Source organism: Lampris incognitus, chromosome 4, assembly GCF_029633865.1.
Source record: "Lampris incognitus isolate fLamInc1 chromosome 4, fLamInc1.hap2, whole genome shotgun sequence".
Lineage (NCBI taxonomy): Eukaryota > Metazoa > Chordata > Actinopteri > Lampriformes > Lampridae > Lampris > Lampris incognitus.
In genome coordinates, this window is record NC_079214.1 from 22208322 (window position 1) to 22236187 (window position 27866).

The 27866-nt window shown below is 42.8% G+C and overlaps 1 protein-coding gene across 1 annotated transcript; it reads right to left on the reverse strand.

The window, feature by feature from the left end:
- Nucleotides 1–250: 250 nt before the first annotated feature.
- taldo1 (transaldolase 1) lies at nt 251–25247 on the reverse strand. The gene is made up of 8 exons (XM_056278771.1): nt 25072–25247; nt 20437–20560; nt 18934–19041; nt 10079–10210; nt 2910–3085; nt 1914–2111; nt 941–1086; nt 251–789 (listed from the first exon to the last, which is right to left on the reverse strand). Exons 1-8 carry the CDS (start codon nt 25169–25171, stop codon nt 757–759), a joined length of 1017 nt encoding a protein of 338 aa, XP_056134746.1. The 5' UTR covers nt 25172–25247; the 3' UTR covers nt 251–756.
- Between the last annotated feature and the right edge of the window lie 2619 nt (nt 25248–27866).

Genomic DNA, 27866 nt, shown 5'->3' on the forward strand with positions numbered 1-27866 from the left:
TGAAATGGGTGGAGTTTATTTTTGGCATTCACAGATTGAGGTTAAACTGGTTTGTCCAGAAATGAAGGGGGAAAAAAGTAAGACAACATAACAATGGTCAATTTCCAGGAAACCAAAACCAGTAAATTCTTTGCTTCAAATTAGTTTGAAATTTTAAACAGATTTGTTTAACTGAACACCTGAGCAATTTCATTGTTCATGGATTTATTAACGTCTATAAACTAGAAATTAAAAATAGAGAAAAGAGACATTTTCACCAAGGAAAAGTTTAATTAGTGAAACAGCAAAAGTTTTTAAAATAGGAATGATGTATTTCTAAGTCTCCCCATCAACTCTACTCAAATAATCTTGATCTTCAACTCGGCGTTGGTCCTTTCCTGTCAAGAGTCACATGGTCCCCTAGTTTATCGTCTAACACTATCAAAACAACACAAGGCCCTGTCTGATTAAGAAACTACTTTGTCAATGACTTATTCTCCTTTTCATCTTACCAAAATCTCAAGTCAGACAATATCTCTCAACCAGAACATTGACCATTTACATTATCCATGACCAGAATACAAGAGGAAAGTATATCGGTCAATCGCAGCTTTAGCAGTCTCCATTTAGTGGGGAAAACATTTTGAGGGTGGTGGGATCAAAGCAGAAAGGTTCCCCTGATGTCTTGAACTCATTCCCTTCGGTCGAAGCAGACGGCGTCATTCTCTGGACACGTCACAGCTCCAGTCAATGGGCTGAGCGATGCTTCACCCCCCACTACTGGCCGTTCTTCACATTAAGCATTTTCTCCTGTGGGAAAGAAGACAACGATGAGAGCCCTGCAGTGTCAGTGGCACAGAATCAGACAGAAACATCTGGAATTAAACCCTTTTATGCAGGGTGAGCCCACAGGAGTCTACACTCCCGTTAATGAATGAGAAATCTCATTGCCTTCTTTTACCTTGATCACTGTCTCCAGTTTGACAGCGTCAGCAGCAAACTTGCGGATGCCATCAGACAGTTTTTCAACAGCCATGCGGTCCTCGTTGTGCTGCCAACGGAAGGTCTTCTCGTCTAGGTGCAATTTCTCCAGGTCACATGCCTTTGCTGTAAAACAAATAAATTAGGAGTTACGGGGACAACACAAAAATGCTTGAGGCCCTTTCTTTGAGCTTTCATTAAAGACAATAGTAGGTGACACAAAGTAAGCAAGTTAAAAATCATATTTACAATACAAAAGAGACTATGGCAATTCTACCAACATTAATACCAACAATTTCATTTTGCTTTCACTGCAGGTTAACTTCACATTTGGCATGAAGCCTACTGCAAGAGCAACCATTATAATGTGTATTTGTATAATTCAACCCCAACTTATCCATTTATGTGCCATCCATGTTCAGTCGATAATTTTCATAACTAGGTGAGTGAGAGAGCCATTCTTGTCTAGAAATCTAATTTGTTAAGGTGTCTGCAACATAAAAGGATATTTACATCCAATTGTCTTGGTTGACACCAAACTTCCAATGTCAACACATGTCATAAAAGGGTGCCATTTTCCCTCAATGTTAAAGCAGCTTTTGAATATTTTGTAGTATAGTTCAAATATTCCTCATGATGCATCCTGGAAAACCCTTTTTTCATTTATTTGAACTAAATGGACTGTCTGGTCAAAACGGAAAGCAAAAGCTGACTGAAATGATTTGAAATTAACAAAATGAGAAGGATTTAGAAAGGAAAAAAAATCCCAATTTCTAAATTAGAATACAGTGTTTCGTGTTCAACAGGGAAGATTACTCCGTCATTTCAATAAATTGAACCTACAGACTTTTCCTTACACCATACATGATCGTGAAATGCCAGCGAAATCAGCATAAAACAAGACTGTATTCACCTTATAACCAAAAAGCACCATTTGAATTATAGGGAAATACCTTTCTCCAAATTAAGCATTTGTGTGACAGAGGCGTGGTCCTGGTTGAGCTCTCCCAGCAGGGCAGGGGAGATGGTGAGCAGGTCACAGCCAGCCAGGGCCTTCACCTCCCCTGTGTTTCTGAAGGAGGCCCCCATCACTACTGTGCTGTAGTCAAACTTCTTGTAGTAGTTGTAGATCTTGGTCACACTAATCACACCTTGTTAGGTGGAATTAAGGCATAAAAACAGAAAGAAATTAGAAGTGCCAGTTTTGTACATTGAACAGATATTACACAAGGAAATTAAGTCAAAACATCTTGGTAACCAAATCTGGGTGTGACAGGTAGTCTTCAAATATAGGTTGTTGGCGTCAAAGTACTTTTTTACTTTAGCAGACTAAAAACTTCACTGAGTTGGAAATAAATGCAAGATAGTTAGCTTCCAAAAAATTCAAAATAAAGGATAGCACACACCCCATTAGTCAACTGAATTTATCATTCACTCAACGAAGTACTTTTTTCCCCTCACGAAGTGCTCCTCACAATAAAATATAGCGCTCCTGTATACAACTTCCAGAAAAAAAAAAAGGTAAATTCCATCCATAACCAAATCACTTTATCCTGCTCTGAGGATTGCAGGAATGCTGGAGCCTATCCCAGCAGTCATTGGGCGGCAGGCGGGGAGACACCCTGGACAGGCCGCCAGGCCATCACAGGGCTGATACACAGACAAATTCAAAACTTCAATACTTCTTGACATTTTGATCTAAACTGCTTCAGTATGCCACCCCCCCCCCCAAAAAATAAAAATACTGAATAAGGTTGCAATTTTACTTAGTTGATTAAATGCCCCTAATAGCAAACTGATGGGATCAAATTCTCATCGAACATTTGTGAAACACATTCAGGGGACAACATGCGGGAGACAATGCAGATTCAAAGGGCCCACATGCACGAGTGTTGATGCTACCAACTGCTTGGCCTATTTTTCTTTAATAAAGGAATTCACTTTCTTACCTGGGTCCTCATGTGGCTCATAACTTTTGCGGTCTGTATTCTCCTTGTGCCAGTCGAGGATGCGTCCCACAAAGGGAGAAATGAGGGTGATTTTGGCTTCTGCACAGGCCACAGCCTGAGCAAAGGAGAACAGCAGGGTCATGTTGCAATGGACACCATGTTTCTCTTCTAGCTCCCTGCGCGCACACACACACACACACACACACACACACACGTAAAAAAAGATGTTGCACATTTCATTTAAACCAAACAGGGGTATTATGACAACAAAAAAAAAGAAGAAGACACAAACGCATACTTCCCGTCTTTACAGCACTACAGCTGTGTACCCCACTTGAAATGCAAGATAAGCCAGCAGATTTTGTCATTTGGGCTGCAAATACTTATGCCAGCTGCTGCTCAGCCCACAGTCCTTTTGGTCACCAGAAGGCAGGTACAACTGCCTTTTTAACTTGATTTTATATATATATAAAATTTTACAAGACTGGGAGAAACAGTCTAGTTGAAAGAAAATTATATTATCTGGCGTAATTATAATTATCCACTCCGTCGTAACGTATGGTCACCTCAAAAATGTAACTGCGTTGAGGTGATGCGGACACCGCAAGAGTCAAGTCAAGTTTATTTGTATAGCCCAATGGTTTATTATTTGGGCTTCTACAACTACAAAACAATCCCATATCTTTACACACTGTTACTGACCAACCAACTGTCAGTAAAGAACATCCGGCTATGCCATCATGAACTCATTGTCTAACTGGTAGTGAAAGTCACTATAGTTACTCAAGCCATTACAGGGTTCAGTGTGCATGTGCAGACACACCAATGGGGTTATCAATTGGACACATTCACTGATGTTTTCCCAGTTTAGGAATCAGGAACATTTATTTGCCATTTCATTCCATGCACCTCCATCCATCCATTATTTTAACCGCTTATCCTGCTCCAAGGGTCGCACATGAAATGAAATAACATTTCCCCCAGCAGTGCAACACAAAGACAAAAATGCATATCCAAACTACAAGAACACATATATTCAAACTACAAAGTATAAAAACTACAAAGCACATATAGCCAACTTATTCAACAAAAAAAAAAAAATTCTCTGTCCAAGAAAGCGAATGCCAGGATGACTGTCGGAACTGCCAGTGTGCATGAGTTAGCAGTTAGCTTAGCCTGCCCTTCTTCCGCATCCTGTCAGACTGCCCTAGGTGTTTCCTCTTCGGGTGCAACTCTGGGCAGGTCCGTGGTCCTTTGGCCTACTGGACGCAGCAGACCAGGCTCCCTCAGCCGATTCAACGCCAGCTCTCCCAGCCAGACACCTTCAACACACCTCCCCGCACTCCACACGACAACACCAAAAACAGTCAACACTAGGCGAGGCTGCCGCCAGACCACCCTCAGTGTTATCGTAACTGCCAGTCTGCATGGGCTAGCAGTTAGCTTAGCCTGCTCCATTTCCATGTCCTGTCAGACTGCCCTCGGAGTTTCCTCTTCTAGCGAAGCTCCAGGCAGGGCCGTGGTCCCACAGGATGCAGCAGACCAAGCTCTCCCAGCCATCAAACGAAGACACAAACTTAGACGCAGACGTGGACAAAGACACTGCATGGACGGTACTGGGTGAGGCCGCCACAAATGTAAGTTTGTGCCGCCATCTTCCCACACTGGTACTGGATGCGGCCGCTGCAAACATGAATTCGCGCCGCCATCTTCCCACACTGGAAGCGGAAGGTTTATGGTTACGATACATCAATTACAGTTAACAGTGCATTCAAGGGTCCCGCATCTGCACTTTATACAAGTGTTTAGCGTTTTTTTCCTGGAAACCATCAATGGGCTTGGTAAGAATGCTCAACAAATGAGGAGCAGAATGATAGATGTAGGAAAAAAAACAAACTTTAATACATAGCAGAACAAGCCCAGTGATGTGCAGTCAGGGGAGGCAGGGTAGGCAGTGCCTCACCCAGGCTAACAATAAAAAATTAAAAAAAAGAAATATCATGATAGTCAAAAAAGATGTATTTATTTATTTATTTTTTATTTAACTTTAATTTGTTAAGATTGTTGTAAAAAATAATAATAATAAAAAAAATCATGTAAAACTTGTTTTGTCAATAAAAGGCATGCCCCATTCAGGATGGCTTGCTCCCAAAGCTAGCATTCGTGAATGCAGGCTGCTGAGGCAGAGTCTGCTTGTGCCTCTCTCTGGCGTGTGGAATGAAAGCAAATGGTTTCGGAGTTTTGCGCATGTGTAGTCTGTTCTTACAGTGTCAGTATCAATGATGAGGCACATCGCTAACCCGCCTCGCGTTTTGTGAACAGATGTATTTTGACTCCCTCCCACCCTCTGGCTTGCCGTCTTCTGCTGTTCACGTGCGTAACGTTTTCGCTAGCTATTATTTCAGTCTAATTTCACCAGTCAAAATGGATATTACATACTTAAAAAGATTTTCAACATTTACTTTTGAGGAAAAAAGGAATGTGATCGCAAATGGTAAGCCAACACCTGACCTGATGCATCTCACCCAAAAGGAAAGGATAATACGGACTTTTCAAATGGAATGGTATCAAAAGAAGGACTGGTTTTATGGCTGTGGCCAGGCTAGCAAGCTGTTCTGCTTCCCGTGTCTACTGTTCTCGACCAGTGACAGCGTGTGGGTGAAAGGGGGTTACTGCGACTTCAATAATTTACCAAGGGCTTAGCTGAAGCACGAAAATTCCACATCCCACATACACTCTCAGATAGCCTTGAAAACATTTGGTAAAAGTCGCATAGACATGGTCCTTGACGAGCAACACAGGCTGAATGTTACTGCACATAATAAAAAAGTAAAGGCTAACAGGGAGGTATTAAGGTGAGGTTATAAAGTTTCAAAGCGCTATGCGATCTGAGCACTGGCTGCTGCGTTAATTGACTATCATACGCATAAATATAGTTCACCGCCTAACCAGCAATGGACCTCACTGAACAAGCCTCAAATAGCCTTCTGCCATGTCCATCCATCCATTATCTGAACCGCTTATCCTGCTCTCAGGGTATGCTATGTATTAAAGTTTTTTTTCCTACATCTTATATAATATACAGTGCATCCGGAAAGTATTCACACCCCTTCACTTTCCCCACATTTTGTTATGTTACAGCCTTATTCCAAAATGGATTAAATTCCTTTTTTTCCCTACACACAATACCCCATAATGACAAAGTGAAAAAGTTTTTGTAGAAATTTTTGCAAATTTATTTAAAATAAAAAACTGAAATATTGCATGTACATAAGTATTCACACCCTTTGTTATGACACTCAAAATTGAGCTCAGGTTCATCCTGTTTCCACTCATCATCCTTGAGATGTTTCTACATCTTGATTGGAGTCCACCCATAGTAAATTGAATTGATTGGACATGATTTGGAAAGGCACACACCCGTCTATATAAGGTCCCACTGTTGACAGTGCATGTCAGAACAGAAACCAAGCCATGAAGTCAAAGGAATTGTCTGTGGACCTCCGAGACAGGATTGTATCGAGGCACAGATCTGGGGAAGGGTACAAAAAAATTTCACAGCTTTGAAGGTCCCGAAGAGCACACTGGTCTCCATCATTCGTAAATGGAAGAAGTTTGGATCAACCAGGACTCTTCCTAGAGCTGGCCGCCCAGCCAAACTGAGCAATCGGGAGAGAAGGGCCTTGGTCAGGGAGGTGACCAAGAACCCGATGGTCACTCTGACAGAGCTCCAGCATTCCTCTGTGGAGATGGGAGAACCTTCCAGAAGGACAACCATCTCTGCAGCACTCCACCAATCAGGCCTTTATGGTAGAGTGGCCAGACAGAAGTCTCTGCTCAGTAAAAGGCACATGACAGCCCGCTTGGAGTTTGCCAGAAAGTACCTAAAGGACTCTCAGACCTTGAGAAACAAGATTCTCTGGTCTGATGAAACCAAGATTTAACTCTTTGGCCTGAATGCCAAATGTCACATCTGGAGGAAACCAAGCACCTCTCATCACCTTGCTAATACCATCCCTACAGTGAAGCATGGTGGTGGCAGCATCATGCTGTGGGGATGTAATTCAGCGGCAGGAATTGGGAGACTAGTCAGGATCGAGGGAAAGATGAATGGAGCAAAGTACAGAGAGATCCTTGATGAAAACTTGCTCCAGAGCGCTCAGGACCTCAGACTGGGGCGAAGGTTTACCTTTCAACATGACAACGACCCTAAGCACACAGCCGAGACAATGAAGGAATAGCTTCGGGACAAGTCTGTGAATGTCCTTGAGTGGCCCAGCCAGAGCCCAGACTTGAACCCCATTGAACATCTCTGGAAAGACCTGAAAATAGCTGTGCAGCGACGCTCCCCATCTAACCTTACAGAGCTCGAGAGGATCTGCAGAGAAGAATGGGAGAAATACCCCAAATATAGGTGTGCCAAGCTTGTAGCTTCGTACCCAAGAAGACTTGAGGCTGTAATCGCTACCAAGGGTGCCTCAACCAAGTACTGAGTAAAGGGTGTGAATACTTATGTACATGCAATATTTCAGTTTTTTATTTTTAATAAATTTGCAAAAATTTCTACAAAACCTTTTTCACTTTGTCATTATGGAGTATTGTATGTAGATTCATGAGAAAAAAAAAGGAATTTAATCCATTTTGGAATAAGGCTGTAACATAACAAAATGTGGGGAAAGTGAAAGGGTGTGAATACTTTCAGGATGCACTGTATATCTGGTGATTCAAGTAAATTCTGTATGAGACAGTACAAGCCTGTTTCATGCCATAAGCAAACATCAGCTGGCATGAAACAGGCTTGTACCGTCTCAAAGAATTTACTTGACTCACTGGATTAACAATGTGTGTGTGTGTGTGTGTATATATATATATATATATATATACACACACACACACACATATATATATATATATATACATATACACACATACATACATACATATATATATACACACATACACACACACGCACGCACACACACACACGTGTGCATGTAACATCTTAGCACAATAGGGACAGCAACGCAACAGCTGAGAAGCATTCACAACCTAAACGAACAAAGGACACAACTTTATTAAAACACAACCAGCTTTTCAAATGAGGAGCGTGGCATTCTAAGGCATTTAGAAGAGGTCCAACAAGACTTCAGGATGAGCAATTTTTCTGCCACCTGTTGAGGGCCCCACCTTTGACATGTTATATGCAGTACTGCCTTTCACCAAGGGGAATATAATATAAGCAATCCAGTGGGCCTGTAGACTGTTTAACAAAAGTCATTCAACTACAAGAAAAATCAAAAGCTCCATCTACTTACAGTGTGCTTTCAATACCCTAAGGAAGAATCCATTTCATTTCTCAGCCAGCAGCTGAAGCACTAGTCTGGTCTTATTCATGTTATTGAACCATCTATTAAGTTATAGACATTGGAATGTCTGCACACGGTATGTATGCGTAGGTCTGCCAACCTCAGATCAGACCACTTGTCTGTATTGGATTGGCCATTGGTAAAAGCATTAATATAGCAAATGAAAAAGCATCAATTTCAGACATCCAGACTACATTTTTCACCAAGGGGCCACTGGATCCTAAACTTAAAAAGTAAAGGAGTGCCCTCTCCAAGTCTTTCCAGGGCCAGTATTAGTGGTAAATTCACCAATTCAATTTGTTTTTTACTCCCCTTTAGCCTAGTTGATCTTTTGTTCTGTCAATCTACTTTCTTCTTCTATTGATATTTATGTCAATGAATATTACCTCCCTTCTTAAAGGCAAGTTTATTTCTATAAAATAAGGGCGTCCTGATTATTAATTAATATTATTATTATAAGGGACGTCCTGACAGACGACCTAGGTGAGGTGGTTATTTATATAGCACATTTCATTCAAAAAGGCATTTCAAAGTGTTTTACATAAGTCATATAAACATTAAATAAGACAGAGAACGATTAAAAGTAATTCTAAAAATAAAAAGAGGGAAAACAAATAGACCAAACTGGTCACAATAATTTAACAGATTACAACTGGCTCCTTTTGCCAGATTCACTTAAACATTCTGCCATCTTGTTCAGCATCTCTGAATAATGAACTTCAATTTGCAAAGAGGGGTTTTGGACTGTTGCTGATTTTGCATGATGCTGTGAACAAAAAGACACAGTGTTTCATGGAAGAATGATTTCACTGTTGCCAAGCTCTAGAGTCAGTGGTCTATGTTATAACAGTATATGGTTTTATTTTCCTGGGCAACAATGGCTCGGAGGTAGAGCAGGTCGTCTGGTAACTGGAGGTTTGCCGGTTGAACCTTGGCTCCTCCCTGCAAAAATGTCGAGGTGTCCTTGAGCAAGACACCTGACTGCTCCCATTGAGCTGGTTACCTTGCGTGGTTGCACCACTCTCAGTGTATCAGTGTGTGGGTGGGTGAATGATTGTGAAGGGCTTTGAGTTGCTGTTGCAGCTAGAAAAAGTGCTATATAAATACCACCCATTCATTTACATTCACCTCCTGGTAGCTTGAGCAGTTGCTTTGAAGAGAAGAGTGAGAGATGTAAGGTGTATTGCCCAGTTAGCTGGTTAGCCCGCCCAGCTAACTGCTAGCCCATGCAGACCGGCGGTTCCGACATTCATCCTGGCCTGCGTTCGTTCCCTTGGACAGTTTTCTTTTGATATATGTGTTAGTTTGGATATGTGTGTTCTTGTAGTTTTTGGATGTGTTTTTGTCTTTGTGTTGTACTGCTGTGGGGTGGGGGGAAACAGCATTTCGTTTCATTTCATGTACGCAAATGCATGAAGTGAAATGACAAATAAAGTGTTCCTGATTTCTGGTTAACTTTTGAATATGATGGAGAGGTTTTGAAAGAGCCTAATTATTAAAAACAAAACATGTAAACATGCGTTTTAGAAAAATCATGTTATTTCCAATCACATCAAAAGCAATTTGCATGCAACATCTGGTAGACACAGGTGAACCCTCTTGCGATCTTGGTAATTGGCAAACCATATTGGAGGTATTCCCACACTGCCAATCTACAAGGATGAAGGGTCCCCTAATTCAGGATTGTAATCTCTACTCACCATCAACACTTCAAATTAGATTTCATTTTGTTAATTTGGTCCAAAAAACATGATCCAGAAAAAAAAAAAGTTTAAGCAAGAACCACAGAAATCACATGCTTACTTGCCAGCCTGGATGCCTTCCCATGTCGATGACAGCTTGATAAGAATGCGTTCCTTGCTGATGCCCGATTCCTCATACAACGCGATGAGCCTCAGGGCCCTGGCAACCATTTCATCTTTATCAAAAGACAGCCTGTTAGGAGAACGGAAGGATAGAAAACTTAACCACTGAGTGTTAACAATGTAGAGTAACTTCAGGATGCACAAGTTATTACATTTAGACAAGCTGTACCTTTCAGTAAAGGGAAATAAATATCGGAATGGTCTACTACTCGCAATAAGGAAGTGCCCTATATATCCCACCTTTAAGACTCAAACAATAGCTCAAAGCAAACAAGAGCTGTGATCACTTTTGACCGGACATGTGTACAATGTAGTTTTGTCTTTTTTTGACTTGTCTATTTGTATTTTGCATATTGTTACCTATACCGTTTGTTACCTGCCTACAGACTATGGATGTAAATGCACTCTTGCCAAGTCCAGCATGTTTACATCTTGTATTATACTGATGTTCATTAATGTGCTCTGTCCCTACCAAATAAAGAAAATAATTTTACTCACATCTGCTGCTGAAATTATGAATCTCAGTAACTGATGAATGGGCAATAACACAATATAAGCAATATAAGCTAAACACCCGTGTGTGGATACCTATATCAACATTCCCTCCGATACATAAAAGAGGCATCTTTTCCTGACAACTGCTGGTTAGACAGCCCAGTGCCGATCTTTCATAGATCTTATTGAGGTTCAAGCCCAAAGGGCTTAAATCCTATCGTTTTTGTGCTGGTTTATCATTTTTCCTCAGAAATGTTTGCACAAATTCCTGTGAGACGGTAAATGGTAGAGAGATGACCCCAATCGACCTGACGGGGGCTAAAAGTCAACTTTGAAAAGTCATAACTCCTACGCTGCAAGTCCGATTTACATGAAACTTGGTACAGACATCCATCTATTCTCGCTCTACAGATTTGCCATAAGAACCACTAAACCCGACTACATTTTCAGCCATTTTGAATTTCTTGAAAAACATATTTTTGACATCTCCTAAACCATAGGTCCGATTGCTACCAAATTTTAGGTGGATCCTTATTGGACCAAGCTTATCACCTTATTTAGTTTTCATGATACTGACCAATGAACTTCAAAAAGGCGTGGCTCAGGACATAGTGCAATGTCAACAACCGTTGGGCCAATAATCACAAAACTTGCAGGATATGTCCACATAGTAAATACCTGAAACCAGGTCCAATGGCAGTGGTCTCTTAACCATCCCTTGTGCTAGGTCTAGAGCAGGGGAAGCTGCATTTTCTATTTACGCCCCAAGTAGATGGAACGCTCTGCCTGAGGACCTGAGAGAGGCCCCCACACTGGACACATTTAAAAGCAGGTTAAAAACCTTACTTTTTAAAACAGCCTACACCTAAATTCATAGTGTGTGTGAGTGTTTTATATATTTTGCTATTTTTATATATTCTGCTCTGTTGTTACTTTTAATTAACCAGTGTTTATGGCACTTTTATTTATTTTACTAACTCAGTTTTAAACTTGTTTGTACCGTTATAAAATGTGCCTGTACTTTTATTTATTTTATTTTTTGGGGGGGGGGGGTTATTGATTTCATTGTTTTATTGTGTGAAGCACTTTGTGTTACATTTGTTTGTATGAAGAGTGCTATACAAATAAAATCTGATTGATTGATTTACTGATTGAAACATACCCTGCAAGATTCATTGAAATCAACCACTAGGGAGCGCTACAAATGCAAAAAATTGGCGTGGCATAACAAGTGAAACTATAAATCAGAAATTGTTTGTTTAGTCATTACAAAACTCACAGGACATATTTCATAACAATGTTATACTACCTGTGTAAAACTATTTCACTCAATAGGGGGCGTCACCAGTTCCAAACACATGCATGGGCCGGGCGCAAATTTGGCCATAAATCAATGACAGTTTGTCCAAATATCACCAAACTTGGTGGATATTTTTATCATGAAGCTTTGAACTTCTAATGGCCTACGTTGGCTTGAATCCCAGAATCGCCACTTCAGGATGTTTTTTTTTTAAACTGAATTTTTCCATTAGACACTTTCTACACATTTGGCATGCAACATTTGTCAGGCCTTCAAAGGGGTTTGCTACCATTGCATCTCATCCAACTCAGAACCTCCTAAAGTTAAGATGAAAGTGAAACTTGTGAATTTGCAATTCATGCATCTTTAAACACGATGGAATAGACAGTAACATGACATAAATTGTCAAGTATGTTAAGCCAACTTAAACTGTGTGAATGAGTGCAATACCACAAAACAGACTTGCACACTGCCACTGCTTGTCAGTTCCAATTGGACCCACTGACCAGATAAAAGACAAGGACAATTAGACAAGACTTGATACTGTTATATTGATGTTAATTATAGTAAGTGCTGTGTTTTGCCAGGAACAATAAGACATCTCTTGCAAGCTCACCTGGCTTTATTGCCTTACCAGGGAAGACAATTCAATTGGTCATTACTTTGTGACTTCAGAAATCCCATCTTATCCAGAAGAAACATGTAAATGATTCCTACCAGTTACCCCGAATTTCTGCCTTTAAACCACTATCAATTCTGACTCAACTCTCGATGTCCTAGAGTGATTTTAACCCCATCTTAGCTTTTACCTAGGGTTTCATACAAACAACTGTGTGCACCTCGATGCCTGACTAAAAAACACCAAATAACCAGAGGTGGGGTACAGAACAAAAGTTCTTACAGTCAGTGGAGAGATAGCCAATTTTTAATGACATTTATAAATACAGGTGTTTGGATCGTAAAAGTAGGTGACAAATTTGCATAAGCTTGTTCTTGTATTCACGGTTCCCAGCTCCATTATTTTACCCTCCAGATTACTAAAATTGTCTTAATGCACTTGGTACATGGTAACCTAGAGTATTTCTAAGGTAGCCTGCTTTCTTGCATCAGTGTGAATTCTGGTATTTCAACTATGTGCTTACTAGAAGAAAAGATCTGATGGCACCAGTTGCACAAAGACAGAAAACACACGGAAAGGTACAATAAACTGTCAACATGCCAAAGTATGATTGGGTATTAAGGAGGAAAGCAATCAATGATTGTGCAGAAACTATTTGTGCACACACCTCTACACGCAGAAGGTCAAACTCTTGCCACAAATATGTAGCTAACTGATAGCTTACGCATGCTCAATAATCCAGGTAAGGAAATCACAGAAAGTTGAATCAGTTCATCTGGACACAACATTAACTGAGAGAATAACTAACTGATGAATTTGGGAATAGTTGCAATCACAGCATTGTAAGATGGCGACAAATGTACTCTTAGCCCCTCATCAGTTCAGGGATGGTTGTTCCCTCTTCACATAGATGGCCTCTTTGAAGAACACATCTGTTGCCATCTCACTATGATTACCACTATTCCCCAATCCTCTGAATAGCACACATGGCCATAGTAACTCTAATTATTGGTTACAGCAATTTGCATATGAAACCGATTGTTACGGCCCTAGTGCCGTGTGTCTGTAATTTTCCCTCTCCAGGTGATGCCCCGCCTCCTGTGGAGCTGCTGATTGAGCCCAGGTGACCCCAATTCCTCATCAGCTGGGTATATAACTTGGAGAGAGACACCCAACAGTGGGCCATTGTTGGTAGCAGTGTGTGGAGAGAGATGGCCAGGGGGCCACTGTTGCCAACCAGAGAGCAAGCTCTTGTGTATATACTCCTTGAAAAAGGATGGTGAAGCTTATTAGTGTCCTTGTTTCGGTTTGGTTTGACCTGAGTCTTTGTTAAAGCCTGGTTAGTTAAGAGCCAGCATCTTTAGTTGCCTGTTTATCTTATAGTTTGACTAAAGGGTCTTTTTATTAATAAATCTGTTTTTACACCTGGTTCCGCCTCCCACCTTTCTTACCCCCCCCCCCCCCGGGATACTTTTATTTTCTTTGTTACTTCCCCTGGACCTTTAACGGGGAACGTAACAAATGGGGGCTTGTCCGGGATAATTTTCTTTGAATAAGACAGTAAGGAGGTGGATACCTATTAATTGTTGCTGTGTGCAGCTTGTCTCCAGTGGCGGGTACGGTAAATTCGTTTGGTGTTTCAGACAGCTTCCCTGGTTAGAATAGGGGAGTGTCCAGCTGCACTGTGACCAGTCCTTCCATCGGACACTCTTTTGTTATTTTGCCTTTCTTGTTTTAGGAGTAATCCTGGGTGGGGACAACGCTCCCTGGCGGGGGTAGGTTTTTCGGGGCTCAGGCCGCCGAAGTTCAGCCTTTAAAGCCGCCCAGCACGCTCCAAGAAAACAGATAGGCGAAGCTTCAACAAGGTAGGAACGGGGGAAGTTTGTTTGTTTGGGCTAGCCATACGTCTAATTTCAGCTTGCCGTAATTTGCCACAGGTGGATGTGACCTTTTGAAGGTGTGAGGTTGAGTGGTGGTAGCTGAGGCCCGTACATGGTGTTATCAACTATGGCTACGTTTGATTTGTGAATTTACAGCTAATCCTACATTAGCTCAGCTGGATGATTGTAGGGAAAAAAAGAGCTGTGATATTGCGGTGCATTATGGCATCTCCATCTCAGGTTCTCTTTCTAAAAGGGACCTGAAAGCTGCGCTTATAGATGCGTTAATTGTTGGAGGGATTCTTAGCTTACCGGCGCCTCGTAGTGAAGCCGCATTGTTCTCGGCTGACAGCCGCTCTGATTCTCCGGCAGAGGAGCCGGCTGAGCAAATACCAATTAGTTTTACTCCGGGTTCCCGTGGTGTGACAGAAGAAACCGGTTACCCTACCCCCCTTTGAACCTTTCTCCGTAGAGTCCACGCCTGGTTCTAAACTGGAGGTGCGGTTAAAAGTCCGTCTTGCTCGTCTCCAGTTGGAAAAAGGGAAAAGGAGAGGGAACTTCAGCTTCGTAGGGAGTTGGAGGCAGAGACAGCCGTCAAAATGCGACAGAGCCGCAGTTAGGACCGGGCTTGGCTGTTATGAGTGAGTTGCCGACACCAAGCTCTACCGCCGCTTTTGATGTGAGCAAAAACATCACGTTGGTCCCTGTGTTCCGTGAGGCCGAAGTTGAAACCTACTTCGGTGCGTTTGAGCGCATAGCCGCCGCTTTGAGCTGGCCGCAGGATGCCTGGGCTATATTGCTGCAGTGTAAACTAACTGGGAAAGCTCTGGAAGCTTGCGCCTCACTTCCCGCCGCGGGTAGCATTGTCTATGAAAAACTCAAAAGTGCCATTCTGCGGGCATATGAGTTGGTGCCAGAGGCGTACCGACAACGTTTCAGAGGCCTCAGGAAAAGCCCAAGTCAGATGTATACTGACTTTGCGTGGGGAAAAAGCCTTCTCTTTGAACGATGGTGTTCAGCTTGCAAGGTCCACGACTTGGCATCCTTAAAAGAGCTGATGGTGTTGGAGGATTTTAAAAACTGTGCCTGACCGCATTGTTACTTATTTGAATGAACAAAAAGTGTCCACTCTGCATCAGGCAGCAGTGTTGGCGGACGAGTTCGCGCTAACGCATGTGTTTTTGTGCCACGTAATATTTCTTCCCCCGGCGGCGGCGACTCACGAAATCCTAACCTGCATGTTACCCAAACGTCGCGTGTCGGTACCCCTCCAAATCCTAGGGTGGAGAAACAGTGTTTTTTTTTTTTTTTTTTGTCAAAGGTCTGGACATGTGGTGGCAGATTGTGAGGCCTTGAAACGGAAGCAGCAGGCAGCTGCCCTGAGACAGCCAAAAGGGGTGGGGTTGATAAAAACGATGTCCACGTTCCCCCTTAACCAACCTTCCCTTGCCGAGGGGCCAGAGGAGTGTTTCGGCCCTTTCATCTCTGAAGGGTTTGTATCGCTCACCGGCAGAGCCGAAGATCAATGTCCGGTTACTATCCTGAGATACTGGTGGTTCCCAATCATTCATTCGTGCTACTGTCTTGCCTTTGACTAAAGACTCTGCCTGTGATGTGAGCGCTGTTGCGAGAGGAATCTGAATGAGTTTTGTGCCTGCACCGCTTCATCATGTCCATGTGAAATCGAAACTCGTTAGTGGTTTGTTTCCCATAGCTGTTCGCGCCTCTTTACCAGTCAGCAGCGTTGATTTCATCATGGGGAACGACATAGCAGGAGGGAAAGTATACCCCACACCTGAGGTCATGGATGTTCCCTTGTCTGTGACAGAGTCTGATGACTTGGCAAAGAAACATCCTGGCGTGTTTGGAGTCTGTGCATTAACTAGAGCTCAGGCCCAGAAACAGCCAAAAGAGGTTGATCTGGCTGATTCGGTGTTTGTTTCAGCCTTGTCTGAGGACAAGTTGTCCTCTGTTGGTGAGTCAGCGAGTGATGGGCCCAAAGCCCACAAGAATGCAACATTACTGGTGAGAGAAGCCCTTTCCGCCTCCCAGGATAAAATGAAAAAACGGTTTGACCATAAAGCAGTGGCGCGTCGGTTCCGTCCCGGTGACCAAGTACTCGTCCTACTGCCGGTGCCTGGATCTGCCCTCACTGCATGATTTCTGGGTCCATATGCAGTGGAAAGAAAAGTGTCTACAGACTATTATTCTCACTCCTGAGCGTAGGAGGAAGACCCGGTTATGTCATGTCAACATGCTTAAACCTTACTTTCCCAGGAATACTCCTAGGGTGACACAGGCGAGTCCCGAAACGTCTGCTTCCTTAGTATGTGTGGGTGTCTTACCTGATGATGGACTCCACCTGCCCTCTGGTGGCCAACTCTGACTTTCTATCTGATAACTCCCACCTGTTGTACCTCCCTGTGGAGCAGCGAAGTGACGTCCTCAGTCTATTTCCCACTTTATTTGGTGATGTGCCGTCCTATACTAGTGTCTTACAGCATGACTTAGACGTTGGTAGTGCTGTGCCCATCAAACAGCATTCCTACCGTTCTACTGATAAACATGAGGTAAAATGCCTGTCCGGTTACCATACAAAAAGGTGTGAATTTGAAAAACGGCAAATGTTATCCCCATCCATACTTACGAGGAGTAAGTAATTAGCAATGGTGTAATTTGTTTTTGTGTGCAAATACCCTCTTACAGATAAAAACCTAAAGTTTGTATTTATAAGAGGGGGTGTTACGGCCCCAGTGCCGTGTGTTGTGTATGTAATTACCCTCTCATATATACAAACCTAGGGTTTGTACTTATGGGAGGGGGTGTTACGGCTCTAGTGCCATGTGTCTAATTTTCCCTCTCCAGGTGATGCCCCGCCTCCTGTGGAGCTGCTGATTGAGCCCAGGTGACCCCAATTCCTCATCAGCTGGGTATATAACTTGGAGAGAGACACCCAACAGTGCCAGTGGGCCATTGTTGGTAGCAGTGTGTGGAGAGACGGCCAGTGGGCCACTGTTGCCAACCAGAGAGCAAGCTCTTGTGTATATACTCCTTGAGAAGGAGGGTGAAGCTTATTAGTGTCCTTGTTTTGGTTTGACCTGAGTCTGTGTTAAAGCCTGGTTAGTTAAGAGCCAGCATCTTTAGTTGCCTGTTTATCTTAGATTTATTAACGAAAAGACCCTTTACTCAAACTATGTTTTTACACCTGGTTCCGCCTCCCACCTTTCTTATCCCCCCCCGGAATACTTTTATTTTCTTTGTTACTTTCCCTGGACCTTTAACAGGGAACGTAACACCGATCATTGACTTCAGTAGTTATGCAACTGTGCCGTTTATAACATTGTGGGATACCTGCAGTCAGTCGAGACTGATAAAGTCACTTAGATGATTGATGAAATGTTTCTCCTACTAAATGTGTCCAGATGAACCGATTCAAATTTCTGCGATTTCCTTACCTGGATTATGGAGGATGCATCAAGACAAACAAAAGACAGAGATAATGCTACACAAGGGGAAAAAAAAATAAACAGAGCAACTGCTGCTCACCAAGCTAAAAAGACTTAGTCCGGGTGCTGGAGTCAAACTCCTCAGGGGAAAAAAAAAAAAACGACACACACCTATGGCCTTAAAGAGTTATCCCTTTGGGTGAGATTTATTTTGGATTATCAGGTGTTCCAACTATTTTTAGGAAATCTTGTTGCCAGGACATTTCCCATGATGCTTGGATACACATGATAGCACTGACTCACAGGTCATATCACATATTCAGTCAGTATTAACCATCTAGAGGAGGTCTCAATTTTCTCTGCTCGGAGTGTTAACTTTTATCTGGTCATGGAACAAATCCCTCAAACTTCCAACTTCATTTGCGATCTCGGCTGAAAAAAATATGGATAGAAATGTCATCTCAGCTAAAAATTACCCTGAAAATACACCCAATCAGCAGATGCTTTTATAACCTAATTTTCCATGACAATATTTCCAGGATATCTGATCACGTGTATCATTCTCCAAGTGTTTTTCATGTCTGGAAAACTAGTGTAGAAATTTCTGGGTTTTCCAGGATATTTGTTAACCCTGATTATGCACTGTAGTATGACTCCAACATGATCTTATTTTACAAAGAATTCTTAAAAAAGAGAAAAAGCATTGATCAAAGTGTGCTATGCACCACTTCTTAGAAAAGGCAAAAAACATAGCCATAGAGGTGGGGCTAACAATATACAAGACTAACTGAAGTAACAGGACAGGAAGGAAGAGAGGGAATGTGTATGTCATCTTGACACTGCAACTTGTGCATGTCTGCAAAAAACCTCAGCTTGACTACTGGAATATTTAGTGACCTTTTAACTTTTAGAAAAGTCACGTTCTTAAATCATGCCCAACTTACATCTTTCCTTGCTTTTAAAATTAAAAACACAAGGAACTGTTTTGAAAAGATAGAAAACATCACCATGCAGCGGTTCACCACAGCCTTGTAACACGGTGCCTTTACATACCTTGCATCCACCTCAGTGGAGACCCTGCCTGGGATCTTCTTGAGGATCTCTTGGCCAAAATTCACAAACAGCTTGTCCATGATGTTGGTCACCTGCTCCTCCTCAGCACTAAAATCAAAAAGGAGGGGAAAAAAGTGATGTATTCACACCTAATCTACAAAAATCGACATGTAATAGACTTTAAGTATGAGATCAAAAATGAATAACAGAAACGCAAAGAATATTCACACAACATATAAGATGCATACAGGAGGAAGAAAAAAGTTAGATGAATAGAAATGCTGGTCAGGTTAAAGGCCAAGTGTAGGAATGTAATGATTCTTTGCGAGACAGTAAAACCGCACCTTTTCAAACTGGCATATTCAGTCTGAGCCACTCTTCATTGAGTTTTGTGCAGATTTTATACTTGTCTGTTATATTAACTTTTTATTGTCTACCCTGCTTTGTTTTGATTTTATGCTGTCTGATACAGTGCCGATTGTTTTTAACTGTATTCTGTAAGGTGTCCTTGAGTGCTCTGAAAGGTGCCCACAAATAAAATGTATTATTATTATTAGTAGTAGTAGTAAATTCCCGATACAAATATGTGACAATTCAAATCGGTGATGAAAAATGACTCGCAATACTCTTTTACAACAGCAGAGGGTGCCATCTAATTTTGAGGTCACTTCAACTCATCATTCACTCAGTAGCTGTATCAAGGCACAAAGACATGGCAGCCACAGGTGGGACATGGTGAATGTCCAGAGATCTCAGCTTCTGCTGAAAATTTAGACATTCCTTAAAAAAAAAGAAGTAAATTCCAAGCTAGGAACACAGGCCAAGCCTTGCTTTGTTTATTTCAAGAGATTTTCTTTGTATTATACATTTGTTTAGTTGATTTGGGATTTGTTTTAAAATGCACTTTAGTTTTTTTATTTAATACAACAGATATTTTCAGTTTCACTTTTACAAAGGAAATATGAACGGTTTTGCATAGTTTATAACCTACCTCAGAAATAAAAAAGGATTCTTTAATTTGACAAAGACAGAAAATGTTTTGTAGATTTTTTTTGTCTGAGGAATTCAATTTAGTTTTTATGTTATTTAAGACAATATATTTTCAGGTTCACCTTTACAAGGCAAATGAAATATGCATTGTTTTGTATAGTTTATACCCTACCTCAGAAATAAAAAAGGGATTCCCTAATTTGATAATGATAAAAGAAACTATATTTTTTTAAGATTTTTGTCTGAGAAATACAGGAATCTTTTTCAGTCATAATGTCTTTAATCTCATTTAAAAAAAAATCATGGGAAAATATTGTGAAACCAGTATCATGAACTGTATCAAATTGTGAGTTCCCTAACCAAATAAATGTACACAAGTGCGATGATGGGCAGTGTTGGGCAGAATATGGACGGGGGTTGTGAGGGGCATCACAGATGAGGGAGGAGTGAATGCCTTCTTGGGATAATGCATGTATATTTGTTTGTTATACCTCAGTTTTAACGGCCACTTACCCGCCTTTGGCGATACCATATTTAATGGCCTGGTCCACAAGGTGCTGGTAAGCTGGCATCTTGGAAGCAGCCAGGATGAGAGACGGATTGGTGGTGGCATCTTGTGGTTTGTACTCATCAATGGCTAAAGGATATGAAGGTAAAACTGATTAAAGATGGTAAATAAGAATTCCTGCTTTCATTACTAAACAGCTTGAAACTAGTTATCTCAAATGGCCATGCATTAGCATTCAGGCGCAAACTGTAGGCAGAAATTAAAATGCCCTGTATTAACATATCAATAAAGTACTGATACATCTGCTGACTCTATATCTGTGTTTTTGCTAGAAAAGTTCTATTTTTTAGGTGGGGGTGGTGAGATGTACTTATGGTGTGGACCAGGGAGAATATCATTCAAATTTTTGCCTGGCTCACTTCCTATAGTCCATTTCAGCAGCCTTCCATTACACTACACTTACAAGTAGGCAGTATCTACATATTGTGACTAGATATTGTTGTCACCAAGTTTGTAATATCGATATCACAATATCACACAATTGTTAATAGTGATATTGGGCTTTACAAATAAAATTGACTTGACTTAAGTAATAAGCCATCCGCCGCAATCCACTGAACCCTATGTGACATCTGCACTGTCAGTGCTGCAACTTTGTAGGGCGTATGCTTCGGTACAGCAAAGTAGAAAAGCTAAAGAAAAGCTCTAGCAGCGAGGTGGCACACGGTAATCCAGCGCCATCTACTGCACAATAAGAGTGCTACAGCCAAACTCCAGCTGATCCACATCATTCACAGGAAGTCCCAGACCTATGTATTTTGGCCCTTTCCTAATAACAAATATCTTCAATTTCTTCATGATCCTAAAGCACATTTTGTGTTTAGTATTCTGGACAGTTTTATTAGACTCATGGACATTACAGAAATGTTTGTTCTTTGCTGTTGGAAATTTAGGTGTCGTAGTAACCATGGCTAGGGGGGGAAAGAAAGAAAGAAAACTCACTGACTGGCAAAGAGTTTGATACATGCAACCATCACCTAATAAACATCTCTTGTAAAAAATTAATTAGTTAAAGAGAAAACATTTTTTTTCCAAATACTTAAAACATAAAAATCTGGGAGCTGTAAGATCTTGTTTCCAGCTGAAAATATGAAGTTCATGTAAACCATTGCAAAAGCTGTTTAATAATGACCTACGGTGTAGCAATAGAATCTTGTTTCTGTTTTTAAACTATAGGCTACATTTATCTAGATGTTTAAAATTTATATATTTTGAAACCAGGCAGGGGCAATTGGTCATGCACAGCAACTTTGCATGTGCAGAAAACTACCTACCGAGCAACATCCCACAGTTGTCTCACTGGGACTTGGCACTCAGTTTGGGAAAGAACAAAGCCTTCCTCTGTTCTCTAAAAAACAGTTCCCTCACCAACAAACCAGTTGCTTCCACTGCATTAGTGGGTATGGATAGGATCCAATTAACAATAAGCACAATACATTATGATGATGATGGATTACATTTATATAGCACTTTTATCTAGAAAACCAAAGCGCTTTGCAGTGAAGGGGGGAAACTCACCTCAACCACCACCAATGTGTTGCACCACCTGGATGATGCACGGCAGCCATTTTGTGCCAGAACGCTCACCACACATCAGCTTGAGGTGGAGAGGAAAGAATCATTGAGCCAATTACACAGGGAAATGATTAGGTGGCCAGATGGAGAGCCAAGTTGGGAATTTTGCCAGGACACCAGGGGAACCCCCTACTCTTTGCGATAAGTGCCATGGGCTCTTTAATGACCACAGTGAGTCGGGACCTCAGTTTAAACGCCTCACCCGAAGGATGGCATCTCCTACAACAGTGTCCTCGTTAGTAGATTTTAGGTCAGTCAGTGTTGCAGCAATAACTCCAAGAGGGTGTGCTCCGAGGACTACCTGCCCAAGGGTGTCCAGCACTGAGGACCATAAATTCCTCACCATAAATCATTAGTTCACCCAATATTATATATTTTCTATTGAGGGAATACAACCATAACTATGGATTTCACTCCCATCATTTTCATTAGTAAGCCTCATCTTCATGGGAGTTTGTGAATAAAGTCAATTCAACACTCCCAAAAGCCACGTTCAGAGAAGGCTCCTGAACAACAAACAGATCCACACATTAAATCTGCTGGCCCTGGTTTAACTACAAAGAATTGGGCTATGTTGTGTGGTGGCCTATGATGGACCATGGGCCTAAAGAGGGTAAGGGGCTTGTCACCGACAGCACATAACTACAGTAGATCTAAATAACAATCCAATAGACTTGTTTCACGACAGTCATATTGACATGAAATAGCAGGTAAACACAGGTTTAATTAGTAAAACAAGTAGGATTTTCCTAAAAATTAATGTATAAACTTGTACATAAATAATCCCTCCCACTAGACATGTGTGGCGGTGTCTGTATCTGCAGAGACCCTGTCCTCTGCCTGCATTTCCTTATCTTGCTGTGTACGGGACATTTCTGGGCCTTAACCTTTGGGTGCCAGATCAAGATCGTAAGCATGCACCCAAGAGGAAGCTACGACAATGACAGACAGCGCCAAAAAGACACAAATATAGTGAGGCGAAAAGCCATGCGGGTAAAGCTCATTCCAAAACAAGAGTGAACCAGGGTTGACTTTCAACCACTGGGAAGCACTGAAATAGGACAGGAATGAAGCGCGACACGGAGTTTGCCTGTACACAGGGATGTGTTCTGGCAACTGCGGTCAGGGGTGCGCGCTTCCTACTTGGTTCTACCTTTAAGGTTCCGTTCCATTTACTGTAGCAGAGCCTTCCCAATGAAACAACAGACAATGGAATGGACTCTTATTAGCTGGTAAAACCTGTTTATCCTACCATTTCATGTCAAAATGGCTGCTGTGAAAAAGGTCTATTACATTTATTCAAAGCAGCAGGAAAGGAAAGCAAAATATTACCGACGGCTTTGTCAGCATGCCTGTTTTAAGTGTCTTGTGTAGTGTGTATTTACATTACTACATCACCTACTTTCAGTTACCGTTCTTTAATTTTTGTTTTGAAGGCTCTTCTGTGGGTAGTCAACCTGACAACTGTTCAGCAGACCAGCAATTTTAAGAAGAAAAAGTGAACGAAGACAGAAAAAAAAAACCCTCCGGAAATCTTATTTTGAACATTGTTATTAATGGTTAATCAGACAATCCTATCAGTCCAAATTTTCATTAAGTAATAATATTTAGCAAGAGACTAAAATATTTTAGCCACAAGTGTGTAAGCCTACACAGCATGTAACATTGTAGACATTCAACACCTGATGCCCTTTAACTGCGTCATTAGCTTACTTACATTGAAACCTTCCAGATGAATTGAATGCTTTCAAGAACCTGATAAAATTTACATACCTTAGACAAAGGACATCCATGTGGTATGTCAGCAGTCATAATCAATAACTATGAGGGCCCATTAGTCAACAAATAAATCCATACGCCTGTGTATCATGTCAAAGCATCAGCTCAGCAACTTGTCTACTGCAGTGGTTCTCAACCTTTTCAAGTCACGACCCCCCCCCAAATAATCAGGTTGGTGTTTTTGGTCTTCAAACTGGTTCTCAGGAAACTACAATACTGCCAGCTTCTCTTTTTTTGGGGGGGGGGGTGTCAGATATTTCAGTCATCTTACCAGAGAGGTTTTAGCCCTTGGTGCAACAGACATTATTCAGTACCTTGGCAGAATAGAAAACCGGCAGTAGTGTGGCTCCCTGAAGACTGGAATGAAAAGCAATGCTCAAGACCATTTGTGTATCATGTATGATGCATCAAGAGTTCACAAACCTCGAATAGTACACCACTCCTTAGGTAACATCAGTGGCTGTTCAAGGGGTCACGCCAGGGTAACATTACACAGCGTGAATGGGGAACCATTTTTGTATTGTCATCCTGACTTGCAAGCCAGACATGAGGAAATTTGTTTGCATCACTATCTGACCACCCAGTTCCTCATCTGACGACACGCCTGTGTTGACACTCTGAAGACAGTCGTTTGCAATAGCTTCTTTGAGTTGAATAATCAAAAATATGGGGTTTGGCTAGAAACTGAAACACAAAGTTACAGGAAAGTTACTTATTAGATATCTATGCCACTTGAAATCTGCAGCAGTTCCAACACGGGCGTGCAATGACATGTTGAAAAAAAGGAGGCTAACATCGCCACCGTCTATCCAACGAAATACGCCCATCACCACTTTACCCGACCAATCAATAAAACCGGTAGTCAAGATCAAGCTCAACTTACTTTCAATTTAGCCGCCTGCTTTGTTCGCAGAAAATCCTAACGTAATTCACTAGCGGAAGCACCCAAACCGAAGGAAGATGCTACTTTAATAGCTAGCAGTGGGATTATGAGATCAGACGTCGTCGTTCCGGCGACCACGCAATGTTCTGATAACATCAGCTATGGAGATAAAGTAGTACAAGTGTGCAACAAAGTTTGCTGCTGAACATTTTGAGGCATCGTCTTTACTAATTAACCGTATTGATATCGTGGTTCTCGTTACGCAACTCGGGTTAGTTGGTGACATGGCGGTCACTCACATTAACGCTGGCTAGACCCTCCGTCCTACATTTAATCATTTTACCGTTGAAATCTCCGGTGTCCGCGACAACCACGGTGTACTTCTTCAGCTGGTGCAGCGCTGTCTCCATTTTCCTCCGTTTGTCGGGTGATACACTAGACATGGTGGCGAGAGACAGGGACCCTTTTATACACAGAAAACACGTGAGTCCTGGAATGTGAGACACACGGACGCGCAGGGGAACCGGAAGCAATTGACGGGAACGGAACCCGCAGGAACAGGTGGTCCGCCGAGTTCTGCCTGACCGCTGAGAATTGCATGCACCTCGCGGGAGCGCGCACAGCGAAAGGGAACTAGACGTTGTAATGATGTTTAAGGCAAAGTACTGTTTAAAAACGATATAATCTTTGACATGTTTATCAGTGACGATAAATGGTCTGAGTTCTATAGTTTCTGAACGTTTAGAGTCATCAATGTTTGATGACTACTACTACTGAGTCATGACTCAGTAGCATTTCCTTGATAAGATTGGTCTGAAATTTGCAAGGTTTCCTTGAATCTTCTACTTCCGGAATCGGCTCAGAAAAAAAATTCACAGACCGTCAAGATCAGAAGTGAATGACTAGGTCTAATTTTGCATTTATCAGTAAAGGAACAAGAGGGTAGATTGTTCTGAGTAATATTGTAGCGAGCTGGCGCGGAGAAGGAGTCGAGAGGCAGAGATCTCTTTAATGGCAGCTTCCGTGTGCCATACACCGCACGACCCTGGGAGTGCTCTTTTATTTGCCCCAAAAATGGCTGCCGAACAATGCCCCCCCCTCGACTATTAAAAATATTAGTCTTAGTCATCGTTGTACAGTCAGTCAGTCAGTAAAATTGTCATCTACTTTGTCCAAGTCGAACCCCCAAACAACATATCCCAACATGAACCAAACATTGGAACAGATAAATTATAACAATTTCAACCCAAACATTAACAGCCCCATGAGCCCCTGCGCTCCCCCAGTGCAGAGCCACCGACAGACAGAGCAACCCCCTCCTCCAGTCGCTACATAGCTCCAACCTGAGGGGTCAGTTGTCCTCGACGACAGGCTGCCTGGGGCTCACAGGAAGTGCAACTGGGGGAGAGGCACACTGATTGGCACATGGGGTGGTACTATTGCCCCCGGCCCCAGGCGGAGCAAGCGGACAGTATATAGAGAGTCTGTCCTGGTGCAGCAACACCATGCGCCCCTGGCTGGGCATGCGCACCCAGTACACTGCCCCAGACGCCCGGCCCATGACCTCACTTGGCCCCTGCCAGTGGCTGCGAAGCTTGGGGGAAATCACCTTCTTGCAAATGGGACAATACACCCATACCTTGTTCCCTCACATGAAGGCCTTTCCAAGGCACCGTATGTCATAAGCCCTCTTCTACTGCACTCTGGAGTTCCCCCGACAATCTCAGGCTCAGGCTGGGCCCCGAACATCAAGTCCACAGGTGTCCGGAGCTCCCACCCAAACATGAGGGGAGCAGGAAATGCACTTGCTGGGCTCCTGGACTGCAGTCCAGTAGGACCACAGGACCAGAGGCAGGTGGTGGTCCCAGTCCTGCTGGTGTTGGCTGGGGAGGATGGCAAGCTGGGTGACCAGAGTGCGGTTGAACCGCTCTGCCAGCCCATCACTTTGAGGATGGAGAGGTGTCATCCTCGTCTTTTTTACTCCCAGCCACTGGCAGACCTCACTGAAGAACTGGGACTTGAAGTTCCAGCCCTGGTTGCTGAGGAGCTTGGCAGGAACTCTGAAGCAGGCAAACATATCCTCCACCAGCCTTTCCGCTGTTGTGGTGATGTGCTTATCCGGCACCGCATATGCCTCTGGCCACTTTGTGAAGTAGTCCATTGCAACGAGGACGTAGTAGACCCAAGGATGTCATCATCATCAGCGGTCACTCGGGGTCGAATATGACCGCCCTCCCTCTGGGTCCTGAGGTTGGCATAGAGGCCGATCTTGGAGCCGCATAATGGGAGGACGCTTGTGCATGACATCTTTACATGGAGTGGCTGATCTGCTTGCAGCCACCACATGATCCTTGGCAGGGGGTGGCCAGAGTTCAATGGCAAATGACCAAGATGATTGAGGACCACCTTCTGTTGCAGCATTCATCTACCTTCACTGCTGTTGTGACCTGGGGACATCTTCCACCAGTTCTACCGTTGAGGTCTTTGTTGGATCGCGCTTCATCTGGAACCTCCCCCTCGACCTATCTGCCTTGGGTGACCCTACCAGGAACCAAGCTCTGGACGGCATAGTTCTTGGGCTCATTGGTACACGCAAGAGAAGTACCCAAGGATGTCCATCCACTGGAACCCCCACCAAGTACTGCTGCAGTTGGGCATGGGAGCACTGGGTCAGTCGCTTCTGGATGGTGCAGGAGTCATAGCAGTGCACATGTAGCCCCATGTCTCATCGACAGCTAGGCCAGCAGAACCACCTCATTGACCATTTGGAGAACCTACGGACGGGGCACACTGGGCACCAATATCTGCAAGAGGTTGCTCCCTCATCCGGGAGCTTACCACTTCTGGTGCAAAAACCCATCACGGAGCTCAAAGTTGCCCCATTGAGAGTGATAGGCCTTTGCCTCAGGCCCCAGCGCTGACACCTCTGTCAACTCGGGGTGCTGCCCCATCACCAGCCAGTCTCTCACCAGCACCAGGGTCACATCTATACCTCCTGCTGCTGCCTCAGTTGCCACATGGTCAACAGGAACCAGCTAACCTTGTTGCTGGTGGTCTGGACAGCCACCACCATCAGCATCATCTGGCCCTGCTCCTTTTGCCGCTGGCAGTAGTGGCACTTCAATGCTGCACAGGGGC